The following is a 19,546-nucleotide window of genomic DNA, read 5'->3' on the forward strand; positions in this document are numbered from 1 at the left end:
CAAACATACTAGTTGATTAACTGATGAGAATGGTACTGCATTGTCTTTTGAGGATAGTCACCTGCTAGGTACCCTGTTCTCAGTTGCCTGACCCCAGACCCTGAAGTATCACCCCTCAGTTTACAAAAAGACACAGGACAAACATGCATACGGTCTGAATATTTCCAGTTTTTTCATGACTAAAACTGTTACATAATCTGTGGGATAACTTTATAAGTAAACAAACAAACAAACAAACAAACAAAACTTAAAAGAGATTACACAAAAAATTTTAAATTTATAAAGGGACCGTGCTACAAAAATTATTTGTAAGTCAATTGTTTGAAACTTTGTATTGTCTCATAGAAGCAATGTCAACAGCAATAGGCCCTCAGACTAACTCTACAAAATACTAATAGTTGAAAAGTGTTAAATTCATAAGGAAAAAAAATGTATATGTTACAGAGCATAGTAAAAGAACAGCTAATACCTGCAGCATTAGAGAGTCCTGAGATTAAATGCCAGCGTTATGAACTGCCTGGAAAACTGGGAGAGTTATTAACTTGTCAGAGCCTCAGTTTTCTCATCTACTGAATGGAGATAAAACTTACATTGTTTCATTAACATTTAAACTATTTAAGGATTAAATAAATTAAAATATAAAAAGTAGCTGAGGAGTACCTAGAATACATAGTTGGCTCTTAAAATGATAGAAATCATCAATACCATTATTATACCATACATTTAGAAGATAAGTAATAAAAAGCAGTATGTTAAAATTCTAGTGATTAGGCCAGGCACAGTGGCTCTACCTCTAATCCCAGCCCTCTGGGAGACCGAAGGAGGTGGATCAACTGCAGTCAGGAGTTCGAAACCAGCCTGGCCAATATGGTGAAACCCTATCTCTACTAAAAATAACAAAAAGAAAAAAAAAAAAATTAGCTGGGCGTGGTGATGGGCACCTATAGTCCCAGCTACTCAGGAGGCTGCAGCAGGATAATCGCTTGAACCTGGAAGGAGAAGGTTGCAGTGAGCTGACATCACACCAGCCTGGGAGACAGAGTGAGACTCTGTCTCAAAATAAAAACAAAAATAAAAAATAAAAAATAAATAAACAAATAAATTTAGAGTAATTAGATACACAAAAATAAAATTCTTCCTCCCACAAACACAAAAGAATTAGAGAAAATGAGTCTTATAAAGGAAAGTAATGGCTTAAAGCTCCAGAACCCCATTCTAAAAACTCACCATAAAATGAAACTTACACATAAGCAAAAAGCTGTATGCAAAAGAAAATTTACTACAGTACTGTTGTAACAGTAAAAACCTGTTTTTCACTGTTTTAATAAATAACATTTTATTAAAACACAGTCCTGCGTATTTGTTTAAGTACTGTCTGTGGCTGCTTTCATGATAGAAAGGCAGAGAGAGCTGAGTGCAACAGAGGCCAACTACACAGTCCACAAAGCCTGAAACATTTACTGGCCCTTTGCAGAAAAAGCATATGGACTCCTGATTTAAGATGACGATACATAAGATGTGACTGTAATACTTTTTCAAATGACACACAAATATTCTACTTTTATTTCTATTTTTATTTTAAAGAAAAATAATTTTAAGTACGGTATTTGGAATATAATTTGATATAGAACATAATCACTATGAAATTGTTTTCAACTACTGGAAACATCAGTTGTTTATCTCACTATTTCCTGAGTTCCTGGGTCTCAGATGCATAAATCCTTGTCCTTTATCTGCGCGCCACCCTTTCCACCAAAGCTCTAGCCCATTCTCTCCTGTGTTGCTGCTGCCTATGCTACACAAACTCAAGAATATATGAGGTCCTCTAAATACAATATTTGTCTGTAAACCAGCACAGTCAAACCTGATATATTTAAGTCCCAAATAAACCAACAATTGCATGTCATTTGGAAATTTCTACTAAAATAGTAACACTGAAGAATAATTTTAAGAGAGTATTCTAAATGCTTGGAAGTGCTCCAAACAAAAACAAAATGAGTCAAGAGATGAAATTTACACATTAAAAGTCCATTTTCTTTCAACATACAATCATTATGCCGGGCATGGTGGCTCATGCCTGTAGTCCCAGCACTTGGGAGGCTGAGGCGAGCAGATAAAACGTTTGAGTCCAGGAGTTCCAGACCAGCCTGGGCAACATGGTGAAACCCCATCTCTACAAAAATACAAAAATTAGCCAGGTGCAGTGGCGTGTGCCTGTAGTCCCAGCTACTTGGGAGGCTGAGGTGGGAGGATCTCTTACGCCCCAGGAGGTGAAGGCTGCAGTAAGCCGAGATGGCGCCACTACACTCTAGCCTGGGAGACAGAGTGAGACACTGTCTTGAAAAAAGTAAAACAAAAAACCATGCAATTATTAGATGTAAGATGCATCTTAATATAATTTCTCTTATTACTAGAAAGAAAAAAATGTTGCTAGGTAAGCTATCTAGTGCCATCAAGATGTATCCTTATTTCATATATGCTTATAATGTGAAAAAATAATGCATCTTAGGATTTAAGAAATATAACATTACTATAATTAGGAATTCTAATTTCAAATAAAAAAGTTATTTTTCTATAACCTATAAAATAACTAATTTTAAATATCTTTACCTAGTTAATTTATAGGTTAAATTATTTTTTTCCTATAAAACTTCTCTTCCCTTAAAAGACAACCAAGGCTTTTTTTAGTTAAAAATTATATTCCCAAATTTTTCTGATACTAAGAAATACCCGCAGAACTTATTTTTAGTAAGTATTGAGTTGATACTTATGACCAGGAAAATCTGAGAAAACATGAACAAATTATGAGGACTTTAAGACTAAAAACATTTTTTCTTTCTCTCTGCTAATTTTAGCTTTTATTCAGAGGCAAGGTCTCTGTCACCCAAGCTGGAGTGCAGTGGTGCCATCACAGCTCACTGTAACCTCGAACTCCTAGGTTCAAGAAATCCTCTGACCTTGGCCTCCCAAAGTGTTGGGATTACAGGCGTGACCCACCACGCTTGGCCTAAAAATATTTTCATTTGAAGGTAAATGAGTAATAGCTAGGTTGTTATTTATTTACTGTTGTTAGTATTAAATCCAATGCTTATAAATTATCTCAAATGAGCAACTAGAATAATTTATATAATATATTAACTACCAGTACTAATATTACACTTAATAGTAAGGTAAATTAATTTCCTGAAACTATTTGAAGAGATATAAATTGAAGTTATAGTTATTACTATCTTAAAACTTTTTCCACTATTTTCAAACTTTTTTTTATTTTGTGCAAAATATTAACTGTGCAAACATTAACTTGATTCAGTATCTATGATGACTGGAAGGAGAATACCATGCTTTCAAATCCTAATAGATCAAGACTGCATATAGTCTCATAAGCAGTAACTACAGATTACATTCAGCTCACGACTTAGAAAAAAGTGGTCTGCAAAATACAGAAGAGTGTTTGCTTTGTGTGCTTTGCTGTCAATGTGTATAGCAATCTGCTTGAAAGAAAGTAAAACTACCCAACGTAAAAGTCATACAATATGTCAGTTACAAAATATTATTAATTATAACATATTAAAAATATCTTTAAAATTTCTAATAAAGAAAAATGTGAAAGTAACAAAGAAAATGTAAATCAACTAACCATTTGCAAAAAGGAAAGAAAGGATATAATTTCGCAATCCCTCTAATATTTCTAGTAGTCAGTCAATGAGTTATGCAATAGTAAATTATTGGCAGGCAGGCTAAACTTCAATGTGTTCATTTTGTTTTTTAGATATCTTCTAAAACTTTTTTAGTATGAATTTCATTTTTAATATTTAGTTTTATTCTGCAATTATAACTGCAAGGCTGTAACTATAATTTAACATAACACAGTAACCTAGAAAAGTCAAATTAGATAGTGACCCCAGAAAGCCCTCAGGGAAGCCTTACAGTTCTCTATTAATCTTACAGAATCTTCTCCTATGCCTTTTAAACTTAATGTCTATGTTAGAAGACAAAGATAGGAAATATATACTGTAACATAATGAGGTAATCTCCCATATGTATTTAAGTTTATTAAAAATATTCAATAAAAAGAAAATTAACTTAACATCTTAACCCTTTAATTTTAAAAAGCCCTACACTTCTTTTTCTCAATTTTTAAATTTATTTTATTGGTATTTTGTTTTACCGAGCTATAAGATAATAAATTAGTCTATTAGTGACTTTAAAGCTATTAGAGGCCTCTGTAAAATGCTCAAATCAGAGCAGTGACCTCATTCAGAAGAAGCCATTAAAATGATAAGGCGAAAGCAGACAAAATAAAAGAAACACTTTCTTAAAACAGTAAAGTACAAAAGAAACAAGAGGGTGCTGGGGATATTTGTATTCTGTTTTCAATGTTTACATTGTATTACATTTTAACCTCATGCAAAAGTTTTCCAACATGGTTGCCACTTGTTTGGAGTAGAAGTGAAAACTACTCAAAAAGAACTAAGCTAATTAGAAAATGTGTTTTTATGAAGGTTAAGTTCCAGCAAATAGAAGATTCTCTTTATTAAGGAGGAAAAATATTCTTCCAGTGTTATGGATTATTCTATTTAATAGAATATTTCCCTTTAGCTAAAAGAAAAAGTACAATACAATTATGTATCAATTAAAAACAAAATAAAACTTTAAGGAATGCACAAAAAGATAGAACCCTAACAGTGTTGATATACACAAATACAGTCATTTAATCCCAAGCAGTGGTTTGTTTGTTTCAGGCTAATAAACCTATGTTAGATCTAAAAATATATTACTCTAATAAATAATATGAAACTGGCAATTTCAATTAACTCAGGAAATACAAAAAATTGCTCATGTTAACAGGGTTAAAACTTGTTGACCGGGGGAGAGGAGTACGTAATCCTGAGAAACATCCAATAGACCATACAAGTTCTACAAAATGTTTGTGAGTTCAGGATTGTCTATATATAAACCATATCGTGACTGCCACACAATAGCATGCTATTTTTATTTTATATAACAGCAAAAAGTAGTGTTCCTATTAAGTTCAAATGTAAGGAATAGCAATTAAAAAAAAATACAGCTTAAGAGGCCAAAGAAGCCTAAGGATTTGGAATACCTTTTAACGAATGAAATTTCAGCTATATTTCCCATGTATAAGGAAAATACCATCAACTTTTTGCCTTTCATGCAAAATAAAAACTACAAATTTATAGTGTTAATATTTGTCGACGTATTTCAAAACATACCTTTTTACATTTACTAATTTTAGATAAATCTGCAGGATTCTAATTTCATGAAAAATAAATGAGACAAAAAGGTGAACTGGGTAACCCTATCTTCTAGGCTCTATATCATATTATAAAACTATCACTTATGTAAGTGTTTACTGGCAACATAATGCATTGATAGTTTTAATTTTAAATATCAATTGAAATTTGAGGCATCTCTTCACTGAAAGAGGCCAAAGTACTTCATTTAAATAAACATTCATATTTTTCAAATGTGTGAGACTTACCCGTCTTCGACAAAAAGGGAGGCCTTGGGCAATGATGCTAATGCTAAATATCTTCATCACAGTTTGATGTGGTAGAGGCTCTTTTGCACTTTTAAGATCAACAGGAACCAAGCCATGGTTTAGAGTAGCTTTTCCCGGTTTTGACATTTTAAAACTCCTCTTGGTTGACGAATACTCTCTACATGTAATACAGGCACATTACTAAGTAAAGCTCTAACCACTAAATTTAAAAAATATATATTTATTAATAGTTTTTAAAAAGGCTGAGAACCCAAGGCCTGCTGCTTTTGTCTTTCAACCTTCTCCTACCAAATGTCCTGACCTGTCTGAGGCTTGGTGAAGTGCAAACTATCCTAGAATAGCCAGGAATTATAAACTACTGAAGTGAAAGCTCCTGCTCCTGCCAGTCAAACAGCTGGTGAACCTCTCATACAAAGTCAGTAATGTGAACACAACCAAAGCAGGGCTATGCTGTAAGGTCCCTTTTAATATTTCTCCAACTAACTAACCTAAGAGTGTTTCCTAGAAACTGAAAGTAAATTTTTACTTAAAAAATTAAAAAAACCAAACATTGTATCCTGAGGATCTATTAAGTCTTCCTTATCCAAATGTCAGCATTAATATTTTAGGAATGTTTTGAATTGTGTTTGAAATTTAAGGATGGTGTTTACGTATGGTTAAAAAAAACCCACACATACATGTTTGTTCTACCTTAGATATATTATAATAAGCACTATTTTCAAGTGTGTGCTCTCTTTCCCTTTTCCATACACGCCATTCTTTATCTCATACTCACGAGACATTAAATACTGTACACTCTGGTTCTCTAATGGCTATTAATACACACTTCAGATTAATCTTCGTACTAGAGTTTTCAATTGTCAATCTCTTTAATTCTGAAAAACTTATTAATTATACTTGAAAGTGTAACAGTCACCCAATTGATTAAAGATATGTAAAAAGTGTATTTATTTATAAAGTAATCTATGATGGGAAGTAATTATAGTAAAATGGAGAGTAACTAGCCGGTCCATTGCAAATCCCTAGTGCCTAGTTTCTCCTTCATAGTATGGTCAGATAAATCTTCCTAAAACACAGAGAGGGGATGCAGTGTGCCATTTACTCCTCAGGAACCTTCAATGGTTCTCCAAGGCCTAAGATAAAGTCTGGAGATGAAGACTCTCCTTGAAGTGGCGCCAAACTAAACTTTCCAGCATTATCTCAAATATTTCCCTAAATTAACCACTTGTGCAAGTATTAATTAATCTTTATACTATAATCCATATTTCTAACAGATAGTAGATAATAATTGTGAACTAACCGTTCACAGTGCTCAATCAACTATTCTCTCTTTCCATTCTATATTTCTTCTTCCAACAGCCAGTCAGCTCCAGTTAACTCTCCTTCCAACTTTTAACTTCCAAGCTTTTACGGAGTTTTACAGCAGGAATTTTGACGGAGACAAGAGAGGATTTGAAAGGAGAAAGTTAGAAACGGGTGATTTCTTTTTGACTTTGGAAAGATTGGCATCGCTAAATATTAAAGCAGGCTGCTGGGAAGGCAATCCATATACACGAAATAGTCCCATTCCTACTAGTAGACCTTTCTCTTATACCACAATTTAAAATGTAGTTAAAAATGCAAAATCATTGGCATCAATGCTACACAAAAACAGATTTCTCCAAAGATATGTAAATGGGCCACAGGCACATGAAAAGATGCTCAACATCACTAATTAGGGAAATGTAAATCAAAGCCACAATGTGTTACCACTTCACATCCATTAGGATGGTTTTAAAACAAAACAAAACAGTAAACAACAAGCACGGGCTAGGATGTGGGGATATCAGAACCCTTGTGCATCCTTCGTGGCAATGTGAAATGAATGTAACTGCTGTGGAAAATAGTGTGGCAGTTCCTCAACAAATTAAACATAAAATCAGCACATGATGCAGCATTTCCATTTCTGAGTATATACCCTAAATAATTAAAAGCAGAGACTTGAAGAGATACCTGTATACACATGCTTATAGCAGCATTATTAACAATAGCCAAAAGGTAGAAGCAACTCAAGTGTCAATTGATGAATGAATAAACAAAATGTGACATATACAAACAAGGGAACATTATTCAGCTCTGAAAAAGAAGGAAATTCTGACATATGTTACAACATGCATGAACCTATTAGGTTAATAGTAGGGGGTAAGGCAAGATTGGTAAGATTTGCTGCAGATCACCAGAAGGCTATTAACAGAAGTAGAGTCTGGAGCCCTCGGGAAAGTATTACGATGCGACTATGAGTCCGTTCGTAATTTGAGTTTGCTAAGCAAAATAGTATGGAAGAAGTGAGTCCATGGGTGATTATAAGGATGATTGCGCCAGTGAAGCTTCAGGAGGTTTGAATGAGGGAAGCTATAATTACTAGGGCTATGTGGCTTACGGAGGAGTATGCAATGAGTGATTTTTAGGTCTGTTTGTCGTAGGCAGGTTAAGCTTGTTATAATCATGCCTCATAAAGATAGCATGAGGAATGGGTAGGCTATATATTCTGTTAAAGGGTTAAGAATAGAGGTGAGTTATTATACTCACCTCTATAGAGGAGAAGTTATTATACTAAGTAAAATAAGTCGGTCAAAAAAGAATAGTGTATGATCCACTTATATAAGGTACTTGGAATACTTAAATTCGTATAGATAGAAAATAGAATGGTGGTTGTCTGAGGCAGGGAGGGGGGAAATAAGGGTTAGTGTTTAGTTGGCACGGAGTTTCAGTAGGAGAAAATGAAAATATTCTGAAGATGGATAGTGGTAATGGTTGTATAACAATGTAAATATATTTAATGCCACTGAATTGTATACTTAAACATGGTTAAAATATTAAATTTTATGTTATGGATATTTAACCATAAATTTTAAATGTTTTTAAACAAAAAAGTAAATGACTGAAAATGGAACAATCATCACCAAAAAAACTTCGAGAGATCTAAGGTTAGGAGAGAGAAGAGATAGTATGAGAGTGCTGGAAACCTATAAATTGGTAGTAGAAAAAAAGTGACAATGATATCCAAGATACCATGTCTACAGTCCTACGAGACAACTTACTACCCTGCAGAATGATTACTAGGTTCATGCTACTGTTAGCATCTCCTTAGATGCTCACTTTATTTTCCAACATAAGACTAATCGTTTTGTTTGTGAAACATATGTCATATTTTGTCCTTCTCTCATTAGACAATCCCTTTTGCTAAAGTAGTTCCCATGGAATATCCTTATCTCAGTTACTAACACTACCTATTTTGTTAACATTACAACACTTTTCTGTAGTCTGAGATTATTTTCAAAACAATTCTGTCTCAGCGATATCTTTGAAATCAATTGGATAATTAACCCCTCTGAATTTCTTTTCCTGAACTACACAGAAGATACAATTTTAACTGTGTGATACTCCAGTGCAGAAAAACTAGAAGAGGGTGATATATTCTACGAGTTTAACACCTTCATTTGGCATTTGGAAAAATGAATCAAAGATCTAGTTAACAATCAGTGGTTATTCCACTGGTTAATAGAGATAATGTATTGAATATTATAATTTTTCACTTTTACATTTAAAAGCCCTCAAGGAACTCTAAAGTCACATGTATTTACATGCAGACATTTTAAAGATAAGAAAAATCCCTAATCTCAATGAGTCTGATCCTGGGGGGGGGGGGGGGGGGGGAAGGTTTAGAATTAAAAATTTAAAAAACTGGGAAAATTAAAACTAAAATCAACAGTTTCTAGTTTCTAAGAGACCAAAAGTTATTAAGAAGTAAAACTAGGCTTTCCATTTTCATGAAATAATTTACAATGACAACAGAAATAAAACATAAGTGAACATAATTAAGGTTGTTTGTACCTCGAATGTTGAGTTTTTTAGTGGATACCAAGTTTTGGTAAGCTCAAAGGGGTGACATCCTTTTTTTTTTTTTTTTTTTTTTAAATCAGTAAATAGCTGCCCTCAACTGGATAATACAGAGCATTGCAACTGTGGCAAACCAAACACTGTAACAGAATCATGTGTTTGTCATGATATATTTTTGGAAAAAGAAGACATTATCAGTGACTGGGCAAAGTGAGTACTAATTTCCAAATACATAAACTACAAGTTTCATTTTTTTGGAGGATTCAAGTAACAGTACTTCTAAAGCGATATTCCCAATCAACACGGAACACTCAAAATATCAAACCTTCAAATATAGACAAAAACCCTAATAAATGAGGGAAATCACAGACAAGGTATATAAGAACACCAACTGTTAATACTTCAAAATGCAGCTAATTCCATGTGTTCAAGAAAAGATAAAGTCTGAGTCTCAATTCTACTCTTAAAAACATTTAAGATACTCTTTAATACTACCCAAATTGAGACTCTTAAAAACAGACAAGCTCTTTTAAAGATGATGCCACAAATAATAAGGCAGTACAATATGGCAGGTAGGAGCATGGACTCCAGAACCAAACTGACTTAGTCCAAATCCCGGCTTTACCAGGTATGACCTTAATTTAATTCCTTTGTGTCTCAATTTCACCTAGGCAGTACCTACCTCAAAGGACTGTTGTGAGGATTAAAAATTAGTTGATATAAGTATACAGAAAAATGCCTCACATCTAGTAAGTGTTCGATAGTGTTAATTAAACTGCCATTATGATCACTACTACTATTAATGGAATCAAAAATCACGCAGAGCTTTGTAGATAACATTTCCAATTTTAAAATCACCAGCAAATAAAGCAGAGATTCTAAAATCCATCTACAATAACTTTGGAAAAGAATATTTTAAAACATATTATCTGTAAGTTTCAGAAAGACTTCTGTTCTGTCAAAATGTTTGCCAAAAAATGAAGCTGTAGTATCTTAGCCATAGTGTCTTGGCATTTTAAGATTCCAGATATCACTGATCATCCAAGACAGGCTAAATATTAGGGAACTTGTAGTAAAGAAAAGGTCTTTATATAAGGTAACTTATTTTGCCCACTTATCACTTCCTGATTTTCTTTCTTCTAAAAATTTGCATCTGCAAAAACAATTATATATAAATGTTACATGTAACAAAATATCACCAATACGGTATCTGTAAAGTGCATTACAACTCCAAGCACACCAATTCTCTTGTAACAACAAGAAAAATACCATCACAGCAATTTACTCTGGAGTTCCATCTTTTCTTTCATTCAGTATTATACAAAAGGCTAGAAATTTAACAGCTCCTGACCAAAGCTACAGCATATGAGCAGCACAAAGATTTTCCAGTTTTCATATATTATTCCTGAATCAGCTAAAACAAATCACTCAGAAGATGTAAATCTCCCTGCAAATTCAAATTGACTTTATATCAAGAGTTTTCAAAGTCTTACCTCAAAAACTTTCACAGGAAGAATATCAACATATGTTATTTGAATTCAGTATTATTCACTGCTTCTGTGAATTCAGGCAACAAGTGACTTTCTCTGTTGTAGAAACAGAAAGTCCCACGTGCTAAAAAGTATACCATTACTAAAGTGCAATAAATCAGAATCAAAATCCTTCTGATCAGATAATATGGTATTATCTAGTATACTCATTTATTCACAAATACAGAGTAAGGCAGATTATTTTCTCTAACAAATCAGTTTTTAATCTTCCTAACATCATAGATATCAGAGTGTTAAAGTATTTCCCTACCAAGCAATTCATGAATGAAAGCAATTCATGGTTGAAGACGGAACAATTTAAACATGGAAGAAAACAATCAGAAATCAAGAAATTAAACCCTTTGCTTAATGATAAATTAACTATCAAGCTTGTATTAGCAATAACTGTAAAAAAAAAAAAAAAAATCCAGCAAGCAACATATTACTTTAAATGCAGAACCACAAATACAATTAGATAGGGCATCAAAGAAAAAAATACAGCATACTTTTTTTTTTTTTGAGACTGAGTCTTGCTCTGTTGCCCAGGCTGGAGTGCAGTGTTGCAATCTCGGCTCACTGCAACCTCCGCCTCCCAGGTTCAAGCCATTCTCCTGCCTCAGCCTCCTGAGTAGCAGGATTACAGGTGCCTGCCACCACGCCCAGCTAATTTTTGTATTTTTAGTAGAGACAGAGTTTTACTATGTTGGCCAGGCTGGTCTCGAACTCCTGACCTTGTGATCCACCTGCCCTGGACTCCCAAAGTGCTGGGATTACAGGCGTGAGCCACCATGCCTGGCTGGTATACCTTTTAAAGTTTTAGTTTTTTTTTTTTTTTTTTTTTTTAAGTTTTAGTATTCACAAAAGGTATGTCAAATAAATAAAAATTTTTTAAGATGAAAATCACATTTAAAATGATTACTAAACATGTTCTAAAAGATATTTATTTACATGCTGAAAGTGCTCACTCAGATTACAACTTCCAATTACAATGTATTTGAGACATTATATGTATGTAAACATTCAATGGATCGCACACTGCACTTCCCTGCTAATTTTCTTTATTTGGGCAACAAGGACAGCCCCTAACTAAGAGAAATGTGCTTGGGTTCTGAAGCAGCACATACAACATACACAAGTGTTATAAAAATGTGACCTGATAATTGGACATTTGCAAAATAAAAGCATTGCATGTACATGCCTATATACACAGATATGTAGCATTTTCAAAATAAAAATGCTAGAATACTAGATTATATAAGGTATTGTAACTGCTCTAATTTATGGAATCAACATCTCAACGTTAGACATTTAAGCTGTTTTATATTCCAGTTATTTCAAAAAATTTGGCTGAAAATACATTATAAATTAAAAAGTAGAATACAGAAAACCAACCAAAGCAAGTGCTAATAAATTATAAGTTGGCAGATGACAAAACTATCCCATGGTACACCAGAAACTCCAAGATTCAAGAACCTTAACTATTGAATGTCTTGCAGTACAATTACCTGGAGTTTATACTTCAGGTTTCTACAAAAAGGAGACTAAATATTAATAGAAACAGATGGTCTGACTTCTCCTCAAATGATTGAGATTAAGTCCCTTGCAGGTTTAAGAGTATATTACATCTCTAAATCAACAGAGTGAAAAGACAACCTATAGAATGGGAGAAAATATTTGCAAACTATGCTTCCAACAGGGGGCTGATATCCAGAATTTATAGGCAACTTAACAACAAAAACCAAATAACTTCATTAAAAAGTGGGCAAAGAACATGAATAAATACTTCTCAAAAGAAGACATACATATTTTTTCATGCCAATAAGCATGAAAAAATGCTCAACATCATTAATTATCAAAGAAATGCAAAGTAAAGCCACAATGAGATCTCATTTTACACCATTCAGAATGGCTATTATTAAAAAGACAAAAAATAATAGATGTTGGCGAGGATGTAGAGAAAAAAAAGGCTTATATGGTGTTGGTGGGAATGCAAACTAGTACAATCTCTATGGAAAACAGTATGGAGATTTCTCAAAGAACTAAAAATAGAACTATCATTTGATCCAGCAATCCCACTACTGGGCATCTACCCAAAAGAAATGAAATTATTATTTTAAAGATGCCCAATAATGTAGTGTGTGATTATTATAGTTATACCTTTAAGTCAACTATGATAACTAACCCACATATATATGTGTGTACACACACACACACGGAATACCATTCAGCTATAAAAAAGAATGAAATGTCTTTTGCAGCAATATGGATGGAACTGGAGATGATTTTTAAGTGAAACAACACAGAAACAAAAAGTCAAATACCACGTTTCACTTACAAGTGAAAAAGCTAAGTAAAGTGTACACATGAACATGGAGTGTGTAATAATAGATATTAAGAGACTCAGAAGGGTGACACGCAGGGAGGATGTTGAGAGATGAGAAATCACTTAATGGGTACAATTTTACTATTTGGGTGACAGGTACACTAAAGGCCCAAATTTCACCACTATGTAATATAGCCTTGTAAAAAAAACTGCAGTACCCCTTAAATTTACACGCATACAAAATAAGTATATTACAGCTCTAATAATATTACGCATATGGCCTTCTTGTAAGAAGGTTCAATTTGGTGAGCTTTCTTTTGTTATAGTTTAGTGAACAATATAGCCAGTTTATAAAATATATCTAAATAAAATGCATTGCTTCTTCTTTTGTGTCTGACTTCTTTTACAAAAGGCATGTATGCCTGTGCTATAAATGTTTTTGTATAGTAATACGAAAACATTTTTATTGGAAAAAAGGTACAGGCATAATGATTTTTAAATAAATTTTTAAAAGATGAAATTCAAGAAAAATAACCTCAGGATTTTTCTGATTCCATATTATACTATAATAATATGTGTGTGTTTATATATTTTTTTCCTCTCCTACTGACTACAGTAGTCTAAACACTACCATACAGAGTATATTTGACTTTTTTTTTAAGGAGTAAACTTTGGATTTTATTTATATTTGTGCCTAAGAACTTTAGTTGTTCAAATACTTTTCCTCATCCTTTCATTAAGCATTTTAAAAAGTACTTAAGATGAAACAAAAACCCAACTATCTTGCTGAATTTTGTAAGTATTTCAGAAATGCCCAGTATGAAGTCTTCAGTGACTTCACATAACCTGTCTCATGATTAAGCTTAACTCTTACAGGCTGAGCTGGGTTACCCCAGCTGTTAAAATGGCCTTACACAGCTGCTCACCAAGAATTTAGTTCGTGATTATTATAGTTACACCTTTAAGTCAACTATGACAAAAATGACACAGTAATTACAGGTATTTCAGTCATGCAAAAAGCCTCATGTAATGACAGAGTAAATGATTTAAAGCAACCTAATTTTCCATAATTCTCAAAATAAAATTTAAATGTAAGAAAGACAGTAACTTCTTTAATATCAGTACTTAAGTCCATAAACATAAACAGTTCAAACATAAACAGTTTAAACATAAACAGTTCATCAGCCTTTCAGTTAAAATAAATTAAACATTACTTACCAATAATTTCTTTCTCTTAATAAAAATTCTGAAGAGTACTGCAGGCCAGGGAGTTATAATACTAATTACACTAATAATTAGGACTAAGTAAATAATACTAATAATTCTTCTAAAATACAGTAAGAGTGTATTGTTTTGCTATACAGCTTTAAAAAATTAAGCTATAATGCAGATGGCTCGACCAAATTGACAGTTCAACAAATTATAAAAATTTATCTTACGAAAAATAAAAAGCTACACTTACAGAAATGTAAAAAATCTGAAGGAGTGCTGGCACTTTAAACAGGTAAAATAGTAAGGAGGGGGAAATGATTATTTCCTACACTGCTGAGTTTCTGATGCAATTATAAATAAAAATCAATATATTTTGAGTAAGATAAACATAGTACCATACTTCATTTATATAATTTTCAGTGATGTGCTATGAAAGTATGTGGGATTTACTAATATTAACTGAAAGTACTTCAGCACAGAATTTAAGTACGGGATTAAAGTACAGAAAAGTAAGATTAAGCAATAGAAAATACATATTTAGAACTTAATTCTTGGACGGGCTGACAGTTGATACCACTGGCCTTTTATGCTGTCAATATTACATATTCAACAAAGTAATTTTTCTGAAAAACATCAATGTTATTTTTTGTAGCTGAGGTTTAAATTAAGCTGAGAGCCTAAGTTTACATTCTTTACAATAAGTGAAACACTAACTGGTTATCAAGAAAAATTAAAAACGAAGAAACAAAACTCAATTCCTACTATTCTTTAGTATGCTTGTAATAGAAAGATCTTGGGATAGAAAGATAAATAGGTCTAAGGAGACTATCAGAGATCAATAAGAGATATAAAGGAAGCCTGCAGCTGTAGGGCTTAGAAATACATACACATTGTTTCAGACTGGAACAATGATGAGGGGAAGGGATTAAACAGTGACAAGAGTTTCTAGTAGATCATGCTTTGTATCACTTAATCACCAGGAGGAAACTGTGAGGTATCATTATCCTTGTCTACTTGTTACAGACAAAACTAAGGCTCAGAAAGGTTTACAAATTTGCCCAAGGTAACACAGTTGCCAGGTAATGGAGTTGAGATTTCAACCCTGGTATGTCTAATTCCTAAACTTGTGCTTTGTAACAGATCATCTATCCAATTCCACAGAATGTTACATCCTAACTTAGTTGTGTTACTTCCTAAATTAGTTGTTTGGAGACACTTCTTTGTTAGTGTTTCAGATATGTAAGTTTGTCAGATACAAATGAGTTCTAGATAACTGAAATAAAGTATTGTATAAGACATTTACATATTATATATGGAATGTTTTAATGTGCCTAGTTTTATGAAGTCCAAATTTAAAAAAAGAAACAGGAATAACACTGAAGATACTACGACCTCCTATAGCAAATTGTATTCTCAAAGATAGTCACAACACTGTCCCCCACCTTGCATGCTCTTCTTGCAATGTGACTCTGACACTCCTTTCACAAAGAGGTAGAGGCCATGTCCTCTTGCCTTAACAACAGGCCAGACTTTTGTGACTGTTTGGACCGTTAGAGATAGTAAAAATGGTATCATGTGACTTCCCAGGCTAAGTCATAAAAAGGAGATTCAGCTTCCAGCTTGCTGGAACACTCACTTGGTAGTCCTGATGTGGTAACTAAGTAGTACCTTCAGGCCACCATGCTCTGAAGAAGCCCAATCTAGCCCAGGTAAAAAGACTGTATTACATGGAGATGTTCTGAGACTATACGGAAAAAGAGTTTCTGGGTCAGCCCTCAGCTGTTCTAGACCCTTGCTTTTGCACTTCCAGCCATGATCTGACTGCCACCCAGAGTTAACAATGGCCAGATCAGCACTCCCCAAATTACAAACCTATAAGAACAATGAAAAATAATAAAAATAATTCTCATTTGTTATATCCACAAAGCTTTGATGGCGATTGGTCAGATGACAATGGATAATCAAAACATCTTATAAAACAAGGAGTTCTAAGTTGGTTTATAGTCATCGTAGTGGAGCGTTAATTTTACAATGTAACAGGAATGGAAAGGATAATGGGTGATTCAAAATGAAAACGTAAGTGATCATCTTGAGGATGGCAAAATTTTGGGTGACAATTTCCCACCTTGATACTCAATGGAAATGAGGCCTTAGCAAGTTTCTATTTTCATAATAAAACTTTTTAAAAAGTTTCATATTACTTTGGCTTGAATTTACATCCAAAGTCATTCGATATATGACCAAGAAAGGAAAAATCAAACTCACTTTTGGATTTCCTAAAATTGTGCTTTTGTCTATATTCCAAGCAAACTCAGATGACAAGGGGATAAGGCAAGTACAATTAAAGGAGAAAAACCAATTAGGTTTAAGACCTGAAAAGCCCTTTTAGAGGGTACAATTGATGTCATCATATAAGTACATTGGCCCAGCAAGGCCATTTGTTCTATATTTTCAAAAGAAGGTGAAAAAAATCAATACCTTTATGTGAACTCTCAAGATTTTCCAATGTTGGCAACAAATTTAAATGTTTTAAAAATACATTCAATGGTAGGCTGTCATGATGAAAAGAAAAAGATTTAAATACCTACTATATGAGATATCATTTTGTAATCTCTATTCTGTTCCTTTCTTGAGTAAAGAAGCACAAAAAATAATTAAAATAAAATGTAAGATTAGTGATAATCTGATAGAGAATAATGATTCTGTCTTAAAGTTTTAATTTTCTTTTCTATACCAAGTAACAGAGTAAAATGATAATGAGGAATAAACCCCAAAACTGAAACTTACGTGATAAACACTATAGAGGTACGTACCTCAGTACATTTAAGTTTTTCACTCATTAAACCCTAAGACAGATGGCAGCATACTGGTAAAGTACAAACAATGCATTCTAGAAAATTAAACTTATAATGTAGACTTAAATCAATAGAACCAACATCTGTAGCTAAGCAAATGAATAACTGCTGGCACTTACTCCTCAAATTCACCAGTACCTTCTTCATGCTTCCATTCCTCATTTGCATCTGATTTCAATAACCAAAAACTGCCATGGAAACCAACCAAGTAATGCATCTCCTAAAAGCAACTGCTATTTCTAAAGCAGAGAAACTACCTTTTGCATCAGCAAAAACCAACTGACAGAAGGACAAGCTATATTTGAATAAAACAGACCCTTTTCTAGGGAGGGGGAAAGATACAAAAAAATTTTAAGCATCATTTTTAAACCTGATCTATGAAAACAATCATCATTCTTCCTGCATTTCATATAATTAGAGGTTAAAGTTTATATGCAAGATGCTACCCTGACAACAATACTTATTATAAGGAATCAAGTTAATGTCCTATGTCAGATACAGCTACAAGTTATCCCAATAATTTATGAAGTGTTCTCTAAAATGTATCCTAAATAAAGATAATTTTAACCTACCCAAAACTATTGTTCCATTCATAGTGATTGCTTCATTTGTTTATAATCATCTCTTCACTGTGAAAAACATCGATATTTTCTGTAGTATCAAGCAGTAATTCTAGAATTTCTACAGAAGTGCCAAAGAACATCTTCCCTTGCATTTATTCCAGTTTCAGCTATTCAGTTCAAGAACACCCAAGTATCATTAAAGAATAAAACTTGCCTTTTCCTGTCTTCTGAACATTTTCATATGAGTACTCAAAGCTCTAGGATTAGCAAAATTTACTTGTGGGTTCTTTTACAAATTCCTTCTAAGTTCAGCATTAACAACCAATTAGGGAAAAAATACCTGTCAGGGATCAAGAGTGCTTCATAGTTAGCAGTAACAAAATGTACAATATCAAACAGCTGAACTCTATGCTAAAAGCCGTAATAATGTAGGCAAAAGTCAATGGAATAGTTTCAACCCACCCAAAAGAGTATCTTTGGAACTAAAAATATTTTGCATAGCAGTCCTCCTAGCTTGAACTAGTAAGTTAGTTATAGCATAGACTTGTAACATTACAATAATTAACCTTATAAAATATAATAGCAAATGCTTAAGGATTTGCTATATGCCAGTCATTGTCCTGAGTACTCTGCATACATTACCTCACTGAATCCTCTCCATAACACTATGTGTTAGATACTACTACCATCCCTACGAAACTACAAGGTCAACAGTTTGTGCAAGGTCAAACTGCCATGAACTGACAGAGCTAGCATTTGAAAATCCCCCAGTAGTTTGACCTTAGAAATCACACCCTACCACTATTCACGAGCATTAATGCATTTGTTCTAGATATACTGTTGAGGACATGATCTACTGAGTCACTCAGGAAGCCCTATGTGGGAAATTCCTTTTATATAATATTAGGAAAGATGCATGGGTGTGTATAAGTGTGTGTGTGTGTGTGTGTGTGTGTGTGTGTGTGTGTGTGAGAGAGAGAGAGAGAGAGAGAGAGAGAGAGAGAGAGACATCTTTTCTCTTCCCCTGAGGACTCAGTACATCGTCTTCTTAATTTTATCACAGGGAAGCAGAGACTCCAAACTAAAGGCCAGTGTTTTGCAAACTTCAGTTTACATGAAAATCATTTGAGAGCTTATTAAAAATGCATATCCTGACCCTGGAGTTTAGTTAAGTAGCTCTGGAGAGTAACCCAGAAATCTGTTATTTTTAAAGATGCTTCTGATGCAGCTGGTCCAAGGTAACACTTCGAAAAATACCAGTGCAGACACTTAGGCGTGGACAACCTATATCCTATTACCAGCTTTCTCTAACTCATTATAACTCATTCCTTACCTCTTCTCATGACCTTGCCCTCATATTCTACTCCAGTATGGTCCCTGGTTCTGATTTTCATGTACACTTTGTCACTTTATTATATGTATTTCTCCTACATATAGACCACTTCAAATCCCAAATTCCTTGTGGAAGTTGGATATTCAACTTGGATAAATTTGGATATATTTACCTGGATATATTTACCTTTAAAATGAGGTAAATTCATTTGGCAGTTTAATACCTAAAATCAGTATACCAAATTCATAAGGAAAAGTCTGTAGGTCACCAGTTAAAGCACTTAAAGTGCTATGTATATGCCGCACTTCCACTCCAAACACCCAATTCC

General features: G+C 33.4%; 1 protein-coding gene across 5 annotated transcripts in view; it reads right to left on the minus strand.

The window, feature by feature from the left end:
* The window catches only part of FBXW7 (F-box and WD repeat domain containing 7), a 216,441-nt gene that overhangs the window by 55,809 nt on the left and 141,086 nt on the right, over nucleotides 1–19,546 (minus strand). The window contains exon 4 of one of the 5 annotated variants that reach the window (XM_073017681.1): nucleotides 5,504–5,681. The exons of the other annotated variants lie outside the window; for them this stretch is intronic. Coding sequence (XP_072873782.1) covers nucleotides 5,504–5,681 — 178 coding nt within the window. The remainder of the gene's footprint in view (nucleotides 1–5,503; nucleotides 5,682–19,546) is intronic. 5 annotated transcript variants of the gene reach the window in all.

The sequence above is a fragment of the Chlorocebus sabaeus genome, chromosome 7 (assembly GCF_047675955.1).
Source record: "Chlorocebus sabaeus isolate Y175 chromosome 7, mChlSab1.0.hap1, whole genome shotgun sequence".
In the NCBI taxonomy this organism is placed as follows: domain Eukaryota; kingdom Metazoa; phylum Chordata; class Mammalia; order Primates; family Cercopithecidae; genus Chlorocebus; species Chlorocebus sabaeus.